The sequence below is a fragment of the Palaemon carinicauda genome, chromosome 38 (genome assembly GCF_036898095.1).
Source record: "Palaemon carinicauda isolate YSFRI2023 chromosome 38, ASM3689809v2, whole genome shotgun sequence".
Lineage (NCBI taxonomy): Eukaryota > Metazoa > Arthropoda > Malacostraca > Decapoda > Palaemonidae > Palaemon > Palaemon carinicauda.
The window spans coordinates 24,157,387-24,174,364 of record NC_090762.1 but is presented as its reverse complement, the minus strand read 5'-3'; the positions used below and the strand labels follow the sequence as shown (position 1 = coordinate 24,174,364).

Below are 16,978 nucleotides of genomic sequence, written 5' to 3'. Positions count from 1 at the left end.
TATATTTTGAAAGTTTCTGGCCAACAATTGAATATAAAGGGATAGCTCAGAATGGAAGATTACAGTAAGTACTTGGAATGTTGGTACACTAACGGGAAGATTGAGGGAAATATTGAATGTGATGGAGAGGAGGAAGATAGCTGTCCTGAGTGTGCAGGAGACGAGATGTTAAGGAAGTGGAATTAGAGAGAAAAGAAATGGGTAAAAGTTATATTACAGCAGGTCATAAGAGGTAAGAAATAAAATTGGGGTCATAACATGTGATAACTGGAAGGAAAAAGTGGTAGAAGTAAAAAGAATAAATGATAGGGTTTTAAAGATTTCAATGATAATAGGGATCAGATAAAAATATAATTTCCTCATATGCCCTCAGATGGGTTGCCAAGAATAAGAGAAAAAAAATTAATTAGACAAGATTTTGAGGCAGCCATAAGAACAGTTAAAGAGGAAAAGTTAATCATAGAAGCAGACATGAAAGATAGAGTGGGGAGGAGAAAGGATGTATATGAGGAGGTACCAGGAGGCCATGGGTTTGGAATTAGAAATGAAAATGGTGAGTATATATTAGAAATGGCTCAGCATTTTGAATTTGCATGTATGAACACCTGGTTTCAGAAGTTGGATAAGCCCCTGATAACCTACAAAAGTCAAAGAGTTGAGAGCCAAATCCATTACATCCTGGTTTGAAAAGATGACAAAAACTATGTGATAAACTGTAAAGTGATTTTGGGGGAAGCATGTATTAAACAACATAGAATGGTTGAGATGTATTTTAAAATGAGAGGTAAAAAACTAAAAAGGAGAAAGAGATCTAGAATTAAAGTTTGGGACCTTAACCCTTTTACCTCAGGCTCTTTGGAAATTTTCAACCCTTAACCCCCAAAGGGTTATTTTTTCCCCAGCACATTTTGCAGTATATTGTTTTTTTTTTTAAATTGCTCTAACAGCCTTAATTTTTGTCATAGAGAGGTCAGGTTGGTCTCATTCTCTTGGAAAATGCCTAAAATTTTTCAAAAAATTATCAAAAATATGAAAAAAAAAATTGTTATAGCATTTTTTTGCAAGGACATACCGGTATGTCCATGGGGGTAAAGGGATGAGTTTTGTGAAACGTACCAGTACGTCCTTTGGGGGTAAAGGGGTTAAAGAGAAAAGGGTGAGCAATTTAACATTATGAGAGAGAGACAACTGGAAAAGTTGAACTTAAAGAATGGAAAGGGTAATAGAGTGGAAAATATCTGGGTGGAAATTAAATAAATATGTGTAGGGGAAATAGAGGAATTAGTGGGAAGAACAAATGGATATAGTGCATCAAAAGAAGAAAAGTTGTGGTGGAACAGATAGGTGCTAGAGCCAGGTAAAAGAAAATCAAAGGCATTTAAGGGCTGGAAAGTAAGGCGTGTAGAGGAACGGTACAGATAAGAAGAAAAAGATTCTAGGAGAAAAGTAGGTATAGCTATTGGAAGAACAGTAGATCTCTTGAATGAAAGGCTAGAAATAAGGGAAGAAGAAACTGATATTTATAAGATTTGCTTGGGAATGAAGACATTAAAAGCCAATGAATATAATATTTTGAACAACTATTGAATACTGAAAATAAGAAAGAGGAGGGGCCAGTGATGGAGTTACAGAATGCAGAAGTGAAGCAGACACTGAGTAATATTAAAAATGGTAAAGCACTAGGTCCAACAGAGTTTCAAACTCAAATGGTCAAGATACTAGATACACAGGGGGAAGGATGGATGCTGGATATATCAAGAGGAAATAATGTAGTGCCTAAAGACTGGGAGGAGAGCCCAATGTTATCTATACTTACCAGAAGGATGATATTATGGAATATGGTAACTTAGGGGAATTAAACAAACAGAGCATTATTTGGTGATTACTGCTGAAAATGAAGACTTACAGAGAAGGGTTGTAGAGTAGCAAGAGACTTTGGAGAGGGATGGTTTAAGGGTAAAAGTGGATAAGTCTGAGGCTATAGTGAGCAGTAAGTAGAGGACCAGTTATAAAACAGATGGAAAAATTCAGATACTTGGGATCTACTATAAGTCAGGGGGGGGGGATGTGAGGCTGAAGTTGAGAATAGGATAAAAGAAGCCTGGGAGAAGTGGAGGGAGGTAGCAAGAGTAGTATCAAGCTAAAACTTAAGATCTATAGCACAGTAATAAGACCAGCATTAATGTATGGATCGGAAACGTTGGCTCTAAGACGAAAAGAGGAAGCAAAGCTTACGAGAATAGAGATGAGAATGCCGAGGTGGTTTAGGGCAATATCACTGCTTGAAATATTAGAAAAATTATATTTTAATTATAAAATAAATTTTTGAATATACTTACCCGGTGAATATATAATAGCTGCAACTCTGCGGCTCGACAGACAACATACTTAAAAAAAACTCGCGAGCGATCGCTATGCAGGTTGTGGGTGTGCCCACCAGCGCCAACTGTCGGCCAGATACCACTCTCGGATGTAAACAAAACCTTCAATTCTTCTCGTCCCACTGCGTCTCTATTGGGGAGGAAGGGAGGGTCGTTTAATTTATATATTCACCGGGTAAGTATATTCAAAAATTTATTTTATGATTAAAATATAATTTTTAAGTATTTAACTTAGCCGGTGAATATATAATAGCTGATTCACACCCAAGGAGGTGGGTAGAGACCAGAGTTAAATATGTTTACAGCGTATAAGCTAAGAGTTTTTTCATTTTGACAGTTATCAATATAACAAAACCAAAATAAATAGGTACCTGGTAAGGAAGTCGACTTAGACGATTACTCTGCCTTGTAAGTCTGTCTTCCTCACGGAGCCCAGCGATCCTCTTAGGATGCTGACAGACTCCCAGGAGCTGAAGTATCAAGGGCTGCAACCCATACAACAGAACCTCATCAAACCCCTAATCTGGGCGCTCTCAAGAAATGACTTTGACCACCCGCCAAATCAACCAGGATGCGAAAGGCTTCTTAGCCTTCCGAACAACCCATAAAAACAACATTAAAAAACATTTCAAGAGACAGATTAAAAGGATATGGAATTAGGGAATTGTAGTGGTTGAGCCCTCACCCACTACTGCACTCGCTGCTACGAATGGTCCCAGTGTGTAGCAGTTCTCGTAAAGAGTCTGGACATCTTTCAAGTAAAATGACGCGAACACTGACTTGCTTCTCCAATAGGTCGCGTCCATGATACTTTGCAGAGATCTATTTTGCTTAAAGGCCACGGAAGTTGCTACAGCTCTAACCTAGTGCGTCTTAACCTTAAGCAAAGATCGGTCTTCCTCACTCAAGTGTGAATGAGCTTCTCGTATTAACAATCTGATAAAATATGACAAAGCATTCTTTGACATAGGTAAGGATGGTTTCTTAACCGAACACCATAACGCTTCAGATTTGCCTCTTAAAGGTTTAGTACGAGCTCAGTAGAACTTAAGAGCTCTAACAGGGCATAATACTCTTTCTAGTTCATTGCCTACGATCTCCGATAAGCTAGGAATATCGAAAGATTTAGGCCAAGGACGAGAAGGCAGCTCATTCTTGGCTAGGAAACCAAGCTGCAGAGAACAAGTGGCTTTTTCTGACGAAAACCCGATGTTCTTGCTGAAGGCATGAAGCTCACTGACTCTTTTAGCCGAGGCCAAGCATACCAGGAAAAGTTTTAAGAGTGAGATCTTTCAGGGAGGCTGAATGTAAAGGCTCAAACCTGTCTGACATGAGGAATCTTAGGACCACGTCTAAATTCCACCCAGGTGTAGCCAAACGACGTTCCTTAGAGGTCTCAAAAGACTTAAGGAGGTCTTGCAGATCTTTATTGTTGGAAAGATCTAAGCCTCTATGCCGGAAGACCGAGGCCAACATGCTTCTGTAGCCCTTGATCGTGGGAGCTGAAAGGGAGCGAACTTTTCTCAGGTATAAGAGAAAATCAGCGATTTGGGCTACAGAGGTACTGGACGAGGATACGGAAACTGACTTGCACCAGTCTCGGAAGACTTCCCACTTCGATTGGTAAACTCTAATGGTAGAAGCTCTCCTCGCTCTAGCAATCGCACTGGCTGCCTCCTTCGAAAAGCCTCTAGCTCTCGAGTCTTTCGATAGTCTGAAGGCAGTCAGACGAAGAGCGTGGAGGCTTTGGTGTACCTTCTTTGCGTGCGGCTGACGTAAAAGGTCTACTCTTAGAGGAAGACTTCTGGGAAAGTCTACCAGCCATCGAAGTATCTCGGTGAACCATTCTCTCGCGGGCCAGAGGGGAGCAACTAACGTCAACCTTGTCCCTTCGTGAGAGGCGAATTTCTGCAGTACCTTGTTGATAATCTTGAATGGTGGGAATGCGTAAAGATCTAGGTGTGACCAATCTAGGAGAAAGGCATCTATATGTATTGCTGCTGGGTCTGGGACTGGAGAGCAATAGATTGGAAGCCTCTTGGTCAACGAGGTTGCAAAGAGATCTATGGTGGGTTGACCCCAAGTAGCCCAAAGTCTCTTGCACACATCCTTGTGGAGGGTCCATTCGGTTGGAATTACTTGACCTTTCCGACTGAGACAATCTGCTAGAACGTTCAAGTCGCCCTCGATGAATCTCGTTACTAGGGAGATGCCTCGATCTTTTGACCAGATGAGCAGGTCCCTTGCGATCTCGTACAGAGTCAGTGAGTGGGTACCTCCCTGTTTGGAAATGTACGCCAAGGCCGTGGTGTTGTCCGAGTTGACCTCCACCACCTTGCCTCGAAGGAGACTCTCGAAGCTTATCAAGGCCAGGTGAACTGCCAAAAGCTCCTTGCTGTTGATATGCATGCTCCTCTGACTCGAGTTCCACAGACCTGAGCATTCCCGACCGTCAAGCGTCGCGCCCCAGCCCAAGTCCGATGCGTCTGAGAAGAGAACGTGGTTGGGTTTCTGAACTGCTAGGGGAAGACCCTCTCGTAGACTGATATTGTCTTTCCACCAAGTCAGACAAGTCTTTATCTTTTCGGAAATCGGGATCGAGACCGCCTCTAGCGTCTTGTCCTTTTTCCAAGGAAAAGCTAGATGGAATTGTAGAGGTCGGAGGTGTAGCCTTCCTAGCGAGACAAATTGCTCCAGGGATGATAGCGTTCCTACCAGACTCATCCAATTCCTGACTGAGCAACGTTCTTTCTTCAACATCTTCTGGATGACGAGCAGGGCTTGATCTATTCTGGGGGCCGACGGAAAAGCCCGAAAAACTGGACTGTGAATCTCCATCCCTAAATACAGAATAGTTTGGGATGGGATCAGCTGGGACTTTTCCAAGTTGACTAGGAGTCCCAATTCCTTGGTCAGATCTAGAGTCCAATTGAGATCCTTCAGACAGCGATGACTGGAAGAGGCTCTGAGAAGCCAGTCGTCCAAATAAAGGGAGGCTCGGATGTCCGATAAATGGAGGAATTTTGCCACATTCCTCATAAGCCTCGTAAACACGAGAGGAGCTGTGCTTAGGCCAAAGCACAGGGCCCGAAACTGGTACACCACATCGTCGAAGACGAATCTCAGAAAAGGTTGGGAATCTGAGTGAATGGGGATGTGGAAGTAAGCGTCCCTTAGGTCGAGAGAGACCATCCAGTCTCCCTTTCTGACCGCTGCTAAGACTGACTTTGTGGTCTCCATGGTGAACTTCGTCTTTGTGACAAAGACATTCAGAGCACTGACGTCTAGCACCGGTCTCCAACCTCCTGTCTTCTTTGATACTAGGAAGAGACGGTTGTAAAACCCCGGTGATTGAAGGTCCGAGACTTTGACCACCGCTCCCTTCTCTAGTAAAAGAGACACTTCCAGTTTCAGGGCTTGTCTCTTTGCTTCCTCTCGGTACCTGGGAGAGAGATCGATGGGGGACGTCGCTAGAGGAGGTCTGCGTACAAAAGGGATTTTGTACCCCTCTCTGAGCAACCTCACAGATTGTTGATCTGCGCCTCTCTTCTCCCAGGCTTGCCAGAAGTTCTTGAGTCTGGCACCTACTGCTGTCTGAAGTTGCGGGCAGTCAGACTCTGCCCCGCGAGGACTTGGATCCTTTCCTCTTTCCTCTCTTCCCTTCGACACGAGCACCTCCCCTGCTGGGGGCTCTGCCACGAAAGGGCGGAATAAACCTGGACGCTGGAGTGTCTATCCTAGGTCTAGCAGACAAGGCAGGCAAAGGGGGAACTTTGCGAGCCGAGGACGCAACTAAATCGTGGGTGTCCTTCTGCACTAAAGACAAGGCTATTTCCTTAACTAAGACTTCAGGAAACAAGCACTTAGACAAAGGCGCAAAGAGTAGCTCAGATCTTTGACATGGCGTCACTCCTGCTGATAGAAAAGAGCACAGAGACTCTCGTTTCTTTAGGACTCCTGACGTGAATGAGGCGGCAAGCCCGTTGGATCCATCGCGGACGGCCTTGTCCATGCAGGACATAATGAGTAAGGAAACATCCCTATCGGCAGATGAGATTTTCCTACTCAGGGCTCCCAAACACCAGTCCAGGAAGTTAAAAACTTCAAACGCCCTAAAGATGCCTTTAAGAAGGTGGTCCAGGTCCGAGGATGACCAACTAATCTTCGAGCGTCTCATGGCAAGGCGGCGGGGAGAGTCTACAAGACTTGAGAAGTCGCCCTGGGCAGAGGCAGGAACTCCCAAGCCGAGAACTTCTCCCGTGGCATACCAGACGCTCGATCTAGACGAGAGTTTAGATGGGGGAAGGCAAAGGCCGTCTTCCCTAAACTCCTCTTGGTTTCCAACCAATCGCCTAACAGCCGTAAAGCTCTCTTGGATGAGCGAGAGAGAACGAGTTTCGTAAAGGCTGGCATGGCAGCAGGAACGCCTAAAACAAACTCAGACGGCGGCGAACGAGGAGCCACAGAGATAAAGTGTTCAGGGAACAACTCTTTAAAAACAAGCATGACTTTTTTAAGTCAATAGATGGTGGAACTGCTCTAGGCTCATCTAAATCTGAAGGCTGATCCTCAGGCTGTGGTTCAGCAACGTCCTCATCTGAAAGTTCCTCATCTGATAACTGATGAGAAAACGGCAAAGGGGTAGGCAACGTTTGACCCGCAGCGTCCGGCCGCACTGGTGCATACGTGACGGAGCAGGACGCAGCGTCCTGAAACTGCTGAACAGTCTGGGAACTGTCAACAACAACAGGTGCGCGAGGACGCACAGCGTCCACCCGAGACTGTTTAGACCGTCTGGGTTGTGCAGTCAACACCATACTGGGTTGCGGAGGTTGACGCACCGCGTCAAAACAAGTCAACTTTGATGGTTGGTGAACGTCCTGAACGTCACCAGTCGCATCAGTGAGTTGCCTAACGTCAACGTGCGGCTGGAAATCCACACGGGACCGCATCGGGGGAGGTACAACCCCAACTGGTTGACGCGAGAAAGCTACATCAACGTCAACAGGACGCACAACAGAACGCTTGGATGGCTGACGGCCAGTATCTCCATGAGAAAAACGGCTAGGTTCAACGGAAACCTTCTCTGCGTTGTAGTCTTCCATAAGGGACGCAAGCTTAGACTGCATGTCTTGCAGTATAACCCATTTAGGGTCTACGGAAGCGGGTGCGGTAACAGACGGGGTTAGCGACTGAGACGGCACAACTTTGCCTTTCTTAGGCGGCGAGCAGTCATCAGATGACGGCAACGGGTCCGAACTGTCCCAGTGACTACATCTGGGACGTTGGACTTGTCCTGAAGGGACCGACTTGCGTTTCAAAGGTCTAGAGACCATGCTCCATGGTTTCTTACGTGAAACGCCTTCGGAAGACGAGGTAAAAATGGGCTCTCTCGTCTTATGGTAGGGGCGATCTTGACGAGATACGCCTGATACCAAAGAGGGAACGTCTGTTCGCTGATCAAGGCCTCTCGAACCCATAAGTCGTACGACATTGCTTCTCCCCTGGGCTTGGGAGCTTGCAAGAGGTCCCGGACTAGGTGAACGACAGGCACGAACAGACGAACCCTCGGTCGCAACACTGTTCACAACACTTTGCGTAACACTAAGCACTTTCCCACTTTCCGCCGTGGCACTTTGGCACTTGAGTTCCTTCTCGTCCGCCATGAGTTGATTACGGTCACTTGCTAAAGCCTCAACTCTCTCCCCCAAGGCATGAATAGCACGCAACATGTCTTGCATAGACGGTTCCTGAGTGCTAGGAGGGGGGTTAGGAACAACCACTACAGGGGAAGGATTAGGTTCAGGGGCATGTGGAGAGGAAAAATCTACGGACCTAGATGAACTTCTCCTTACCCTATCTCTCTCTAGTCTGCGTGTATATTTATCAAATTCGATCCAATCGAATTCCGAAAGGCCCACGCATTCCTCACACCGATCTCCCAATTGACAGGTTTTACCCCGACAATTGGAACAAACAGTGTGAGGGTCGAGAGAAGCCTTTGGAAGACGCCTATTACAGTCCCTAGCATTACACTTTCGAAACTTAGGAATTTGAGAAGGGTCAGCCATTTTGAATTAGTCAAAGAAAATTCCAAAAACGATTAGTTTATGTTGAAGAAAAACACCTGTACTGCGAAAGCTCAAACCAAATTAAAGTACTTCACCAAATATGATGGGAAAACTCCAGGTTCTACAGCGAGTAAAAGTACGTCTTGTCGTCAACGTCGACAGAGAAGAATTGAAGGTTTTGTTTACATCCGAGAGTGGTATCTGGCCGACAGTTGGCGCTGGTGGGCACACCCGCAACCTGCATAGCGATCGCTCGCGAGTTTTTTTTAAGTACGTTGTCTGTCGAGCCGCAGAGTTGCAGCTATTATATATTCACCGGCTAAGTTAAATATTTAAAATGATGAAATAAGAAGAATGACAGGTTTATTAAAGATTACAGAGGTGATAAGAGTGTCACGACTAAGATGGTGTGGGCACATGGTGTGGATAGATGGTGGGGAGGGAGCGAGGAGGCTTGGGAGGAAACTGTTAAAGGGAAAAGATCAAGAAGGTAGCAGAGAATTAGACGATGAGATGTAAGGTGAATGATGATATGGAGAGAAGAGGTTGCCTTTAATAGAGGGCTTTGGAGAGGGCACATCAGGCAACCAACCCTTTAATGTTGTGATAAAGGTGGGAAAAAAGAATAGATAAGATTACTAATATTTCTTAAAGTCAACAGCATTCACTGAATACTGTAGTTTCATTTTACTAAAGTGACAATACAATACCGAATTACAAATCGATTATGAATATCATTTAGAAATTAATTGCTGCCTCTTATAATCTTATATTGCAGCAAATTTCATATTTCTTTCAAAGTAAACAATTGAATGTATTGGTTTCCTCTAAGGTTAATACGTGTGTTCAGGAAGAAATTTTTATTTATATCTGAGAGTTCATTAAACTTCAATCAACATAGATTTGAATTTCATAATTGTGGTGGCCTATTGGAAACGTCCCTGCCTGGTGCTTGCCAGACTGGGGTTCGAGTCCCACTCAAACTTGTTAGTTCTTCCAGTGTTTGCAACATCACAATCCTTGTGAGCTAAGAATGGGGAGTTTGGGGGAGCTATAAGGTCTGCCCCGAGTCATCAACATCCATTGCCTGGTCCTCCCTGGTCATAACTTAGGTGGAGAGGGGGCTTGGGAGCTGAGATATGTAATATGGTCATGTCTAGGAGCACTGTCCTGTTTGCTAGGGCAATGTCACTGTCACTTGGTTTAAAAACCTTTAAACAATGGAAAATGACAAATTTGAAAATAATTTGTATTTTTCCTAATGATACAAACCTGTAGCTATTTATGGGGATAAATACTTTTGGAAAAGCTGGAAGACTAGCCATAAGACTTTTTATTAGCATGGTGTAACTACCCTACCACTAGTTAGCCAGGGGGGGGTAGGAGGGGTAGCCAGCTACACCACACCTGCATTGTCTCGACACTTATTTCAGGTAAGACTTGTAAAGGGACCTGTGATGGTGGGTCAATAGGTATAAATAGCTACAAGTTTGTAGTGTTAGGAAAATACAAATTACTTTCAAACTTGGCATTTGCTCCAACACTAAATACAAACCCTGCTATTTATAGAGATTGACTCACCCCTTAGGAAAGTGGAAGTATGAACCAACTGACTGGTATTTGACCCAGGGGTAGCATGTACTGAACAAGGAGAAACCCTGATACCTCGCTAAACAATTCGGGCAAAGCACGGTTAGCAGCCTGAGCAATCTGTAGATTGTGATGTCAGCTGTGTAATTAGTCTATGTAAGAATTCCCAGAAATGTAGGAATCTTAGAATAAACCATAGTCCTTCCCAAATCCCACCTCGCCAGGGGAATGGGGATGTAACAAGTATATCTCTCTATACCGTACCAGGTTACACAAGGGAAATTGTTTTATCTGCAGACAGCAGAAGACAGCTTTGCAGAATACCATAAGTGCTGTTCCCCCACAAGGGAGATGAAAGACAGAAAGAGCAAGTCATTCTTTGTCATTCATTCCAGACTTAACCATGGTTAAACTCTACCTTTCACCATCTGCTACTTGTCCATCAGGAAGCCAGAGGCATTTAAACCATTCATGTGTAGCCACCACAGGGTCAATGGAGAACATCCATCTTTTTCCTGTGGGTCACATATTGCAGAAAGTGGATGGAGAGGGTCATTTGATGCTTCCACATGCCAACTGACAAGGCCTGCATCACAGAGTAGTTTTCATAAAAGCTAGGGGTGTATTCCTGCCTTTAATGTTATGAGGTCTAGGCCTCCTCTATGAGGAGAAGGATCCGGATTCAATGCTCGGTCTATGACCTTGAAAATCCAAGCCGAGAACATGTTCTTGGTGATCCTTCTCTTGACATTCCCCGAACTGATTACGAGTGCTGATACTCAGGGGCGAGCTCCTGTCATTCTCTTGATGTAGTACCTCAAGTTCCTCCCCGGAATAGTAGCCACTGATCTGGATCTTTGGTCACACTACAGGACTCCAATTCGAAGGGCTCGAATCTGGGATCCAAACTGCCAGGAACGAAGTCGAGTATTACCTGGCCCATCATCGTGAATGAGAGACGTTGAAGGAGGCCCATGGGATTCACCAAATCTCTTGGATGAAGCCATTACGAGCAGGAGAAGATCTGCTGCTTGGCATACTGGGTGGTAGGGGGTGCCCAAACCATGCTCCGTATAGGAGGGATCCCTTCCGACTAAGGGCAGGTAGGCTCGAAACTCCATATGAAGAGAGGCGATACCAACACAGAGGAAAGATCAATACCGTTGGCCCTGAAGGTGAGCCTCAAAGACGAGCAGTGGCCTTCCATCGCCACGACAGAGAGAAGCTTTTCCCCCTGAAGGTAAATGAGGAAATCCGCTAACGCTGGAATAGTGGTTTTGGGGGAGAGAAACTCTTTCCACGACACCAACTACAGAAGACAGTCCACTTGTCCTGATAGACTGAAGCCGAAGATCTATGCAGGTATTCATACATCCTATTCGCAACTTATTGTGGAAAGGCGGAAAGGCCTCTCTGAGGGAGGAAGTGCTGGATAGTCTCCAGGCATGAAGTCGCAGAGAGAGAGAGAGAGAGAGAGAGAGAGAGAGAGAGAGAGAGAGAGAGAGAGAGAGACTGACTGATATGCAGCGAGCCTTTGCTTCAAATATTTGAACTTGTCTGCAGACTTATTTATAAGTCTACATAATATTTCCTGTGTCTATATTTTAACTAGTAGCACATAATGTCCTTCCTTTTCGATATTCATGTTTTCTTCTGGCCTGGCCAAGAAAAGGCATTGGCTTCCCCCATACCTAGGTAGACGCCGTAAAACGCCGCACGCCGCACGCCCCACAACATGTGTGCGCCATTTATGAATCATATATGAAGGGACCGTAAGGGCATCGCACGAGAGCCAAAAGCCTCCGTAACATTACGCCTTAACACTTCAGCTCAGGAGGTAAGAAACCGCACCAAGCCACGCATTGTACAGTATGGTGTGGCGCGGCACCATGCGGACCTGTGCAAGTTCTTACCTTTTTGTAGCGGCGCCGTGCCACTCCGATTACGGTTTCGTGCGACTTCATCAGGTCGGCAGACGCCGCACAATATTTTGAATTCATTTGAAATCCTTGCGGCTCCGTACGACATACAATAATTCCTAGTTTGGCGGGCTGCGACCGACATCACCAGCAACGCTATCAACTTTTGGTGCTCTTTCCAGCGGTTTCTTGCAAACCCTTGCCGTAACTACCCATAACATAAAAGTGCGTAAGTGTAAACCTACCTTTATACTTTAGTGATGTCTCGTTACTTTTGATTGCATGCAGGACTTCTCGGGAAGAGGAGATAGTGGGCCAATTTATATAAATAGCTACAGGCTTGTATCATTAGGAAAAATACAAATTACTTTCAAATTTGTTATTTGTTCCAACACTAAATACAAACACTTTTGCCATTTGTAGGGATGACTCGCCCATTAGGAGGGTGGAAGTCTGAACCAACAGGCTGGTATTTGACCCTGGTTTTACCCGTACAAGCTCTGCACGTAACAGGGAGGAAACTCTGACACCTTGCTAAAATTTCAAGCAACACACGGTTAGCGGCCTCAGCAATCTGTGTGCTTGTGATACTAACAATGTTTCTCAGAAACATAGGAATCTTTAGAATGAACCATAGAAATTACCCAATCCCACCTTGCCACGGGGTATGGGGACATAACAAGCATTATTTCTATACTAGGTTACACAAGCGAATGGTTTTACCGGCAGATAGGCGAGGCCAGCTTGCAGAGAACCGTAGGTACTAGTTCCCCAAGAGTGGGGAAGATGAAAGAAGAAAGAGCCAGTCATTCTTAACATTCACCCCAGACTGATCCCAGGTAACCTTTACCCTCAACCATGTGCTACTTATCCATTAAGGAGCCTGAGGTATTTAAACAAAGATATTGAAATGCTCTTTGGTTTGACAGCTGCATTTAAAGACCACGTGGCATTAGAAGTCTCTGACATTCAAACTTGTGCGTGCAAACACGCCTAAACACCTAGCAAATTAAGTAATTATACTTATACAATGTTATGGGGTAATCATCTACATTTCAAATTTTAGACAATTATGTGCTTATTTTATAGGTCAATGGTCCCTAAATCCCAAAGCCATGGAAGGTACATTTTTTTCAAGTTCACCTTGATAACTATCTAGGATAGAAAACTACAGTACTTACCAAATACTAACCTTTCATAATCATTAAATTGTAGAGGTCAGGTCATTCAAATGGGCAATAGTGTAAGCTACTAACAGCTATTGTTGGACAAGGTGGGTATTTTAAGCATGTCATGCACACCGGGAATAGTTTAACGGACTTACGGACATAACATTTATCACCAACCTGACCTACACGAAGGAAAATAAAAAGGGATTGTTGAAAATTTTGGATGAATTAAAAAGGAACCATAGTTTAAAATAATTTTTCTTAAATATCTCAATGCAACACTACTCAACCTCAGAAAGATCTATTCCTATGATGGTGCTTCATCTAAATAGCCTGTCTAAAGTATACGTTACATATATGTTAGTGAATGGATAAAGGTTTTATTGTTATCACTAATGTTAGTGACTCACAACAGCTTATGAGATTGAAGTTTACGTACAAAGTGGTATCTAGTTCTGCCGAGAATGATGAAGTTCTCGTTGGTGCTGAAGTTCATGATGGTTAAATATGAGCCACATGGGGGACCGATGTGATGAACAACCCTTCTGGCTGGGGAGCAAAATTAGTCTTCGAAACTGATGGAATAGATCCTGTTGGAAGAGAAACATTTCTTGTTAGTGTATGGACGGCATTCAAACATCAATATTTACGATTAAGATAAAAAATGCTATATATACAGATTGCACATTTTTTTTACACACTTGTCGACCAAGAACAAATAGCAAAATTGTTGCCTACCTTATTGTTTAAAACAAAATGTACAATTGCTATCCAGTTTGATTTTACAAAAGGTGCCATCATTGTCCACTTTAGTATTAACATACGCAATTATTACCCCCTTTCGTATCAAGTAGAAATTATGCAATTAAAAAAAGGACATAAAAAATAGGAAATTAGTCTCATTTTTTCATGGATACAAACCATTTCTTTTACTTATGCCTAAATATCCAGTAAGGACAAAAAAAAAATAATATAATAATGATTTAAAGTGGTCCAGTAGTGCTTAGCTATGAGGGAGACTGCCTCACTGGCAAAGTTTTCTATAAAGGTTCCCTAACACATAAGATTGGGATTACTGTTGCCTATTTTATTCATACAAATGGCTACGGCACTATTATGATCTGCCTCATCATTTAGGATTATTGTACTAATGCACACGTACAGTTAGATGCAGGAATTCCAGGCACACCTCATTCTGAGGAAGTGTAGCCTGTCACATGCATTCTGCTTGGCCAGTTCTTGTGTTTAGCCCCAAGCACCATCGCTCCTTACACTAGCTGTTTGGTTACTAGCTGCGTAGTTAAGGTGTGACAAGGAGCACTTCCTCAGAGTGAGATGTGTCAAAAATACCTGTGTCCAACTGTACACATGGTAACTACATAAGGGCGGTCTTCCTCTCTGTTTGTATAAAGAAAAATTTAGTTTTCCGATTATGTGATTATAAAATACAGGTGAGCAATTTCATGCAACGTTTGGTTGAAGCAATTTTGCAATTTTCTAACCTCAAAAACGCAATGTTATCTATGTATATATATATATATATATATATATATATATATATATATATATATATATATATATATATATATATATATATATATATATAAGACTAAAGAAAGATTATTGATATATCCAGTTTACAAACCACACTGAAAATGGTCAGAAGGCAGGGAAAGCCAAAGTTCAAGTGGAAAGATAAATTATTGAATGGTGTGAAAGAAAAGGGTCAAAGAGAAAAAGATGTACAGGACAGAGGAAGATGAAGAAGGCTGACTGGAAACAGCGACCCCATAATCCCATATAGAAATTAGAAAAGCAGAAGGCAAAGAAGACTGAAAAGCGGCAAATTATTTTTTGAATACAATAAAAGAAAGAAAGATTGTGGGGACTGACCAGAGTAAAATATAATTAGTATAATTACAATATTAAGCAAGACATTGGTCTGTAGAAAGGGGAATGGAGTGTTTATAGAGAGTTCTCTCGAAAGTACTAAATATACGATCTATCTTTCCTATTACGACAGTGACACCAGTGTGACTATACAACGCTACAATGCAATCATTTACTTCCAGTTACCAGATATAAATATTTTTTTCATCTTCTAGCAAAAAAAAAAAAAATAAATTATGTGTTGATGCAATTGTACCATATAATACAAAGTAAAGGCGTAGTGCCAGCAGTGCACCTTAAATAGCGCATTGTGGGAATCCCTAAAGGGTCTAAGTAGTGCCCCAGTTTTTAGCCTTCTTATTTACCTTCCTTCACAATTCATTTCTTCCATGTTGCTGTCAAACCTCTTCTAATATTTACGCCGGTGTTTCTCCATCTTGCAACTTAGCAATGAAAGGCCTCCCTGGCTGAAGCGCAGTCATAAAAACTAGATTTAAAAAATTTAATCAATCTATCATATACTTCTTCCTCAGGCTGTATCCTTCAGACCAAGTCAGTCTTCATCAGCAACATCCTTGAGCCGTAGGCTAACCACACTGGCTACTTTTTGATTTCGCTTTCTTCTTTATTCTTGTAACATTTAACTAGACGCATCCTGCACATAAATTAGACCTACCCACGGTCTGTATCTGAACCGTGAACCTACCGAGCGAAAACCTCGAGTAATTGCCTAAGGAATTGCATGAAGGATTGATCAAACGCTTGAACATCGAAATGGCAGATTGTAATTACAGCTTCTTTGGGACTGTGATCGTGCAAGCTCTTGAGTTTCAGAAGCATACTATGCAATTCACAAGAACTTCAATATATGTTAGGGAATCTGACGTGACAGAACAAAGCTCTCCTTTCCCAACGTTACCCTCAACTTGCTTCAGTCCGTCAGACGCATGAGCTTACCAGGGTGTGGCCGTTGCACAAGGCAGAAATTATGGATGCGTATCCCATAGGACACGCCATCCGAAGTCATAATTGTACGGGTTGATGCAACTGATTCCAGCCTCAGCAATATATTTTACGCAATCCTGAGATATAAGGCGGTTCATAACAAGGTCAACCGATTCATAACATTCAGGTATGAGTTGAAATGAAAACTGGCAAATTGGAGTGGGGAAAGGTAACACATTTTGCTCAAAGGGACTGAATCATATTTCTTAAACATTCTTTGAAGATACCACAATTCTATACGAAATTATTTATTAATCTCACACAAATTCGTATATTTGTTTATAATATATACAATTTCCACACATTCGAACATTAGAACAATAAATCTGAAACAAATATATAAAAATGAAATACTTTATTTAGATTTAATTGAAGAACCCCATATCTTATCTGGGTTGTAATGACAATTTCTTCCCCCAAAAGTAAAATGCAAAGAAAAGAAAGATTGAAACAAACAGAAATGTGACCCAGACACGTAGAGCATTCGTCACTTGTGACAACCGTTTGATAACGGTAAGCGCAATTGTCGAGCGGAGTCACTGTCATCCTTGAAGCATAGCAAGAGTCAGAGATCGACTCAGACAGAGCAACCTCGCACACGCCACGGCACAAAGAGCGACGCATTGCGTGAGGCAGTGACAGCAGGGTCGCCGCTATTGGAGTGTGCATGGGAGAGCCCTTGCACGCTCGTTCCTAGGGCTGTTACTACAGCGGACCTTGATAAATAATGGTCAGAAGACTCAGAGAATTCCGATATCTTTGAGGGGTAGACAAGGGTGACGGATAAACACATGTAGGTTACAGCCATGCATATAAATATTGTAATTTTTAGAGTGAAATATACCTCCTCAACATCCGGACCTTTATATTGATTATGTTTCTTTAAAACTATATTCAATTGCAGTACAAGTGCGATTCTTGATTAGAAATTTACTTTTCAGAAACACATTCGA

At 42.9% G+C, this 16,978-nt stretch overlaps 1 protein-coding gene across 2 annotated transcripts in view; it reads right to left on the bottom strand.

Moving 5' to 3' along the window:
- LOC137630476 (protein FAM110A-like) overlaps positions 1–16,978 on the bottom strand; it is a 457,004-nt gene that overhangs the window by 9,239 nt on the left and 430,787 nt on the right. The window contains exons 5-6 of one of the 2 annotated variants that reach the window (XM_068361959.1): positions 13,570–13,720; positions 13,154–13,312 (exon numbers count right to left, since the gene is read on the bottom strand). In XM_068361959.1, coding sequence (XP_068218060.1) covers positions 13,154–13,166 — 13 coding nt within the window. In that variant the 5' untranslated portion in view covers positions 13,167–13,312; positions 13,570–13,720. The remainder of the gene's footprint in view (positions 1–13,153; positions 13,313–13,569; positions 13,721–16,978) is intronic. The other variant, XM_068361960.1, reaches the window with a different exon arrangement.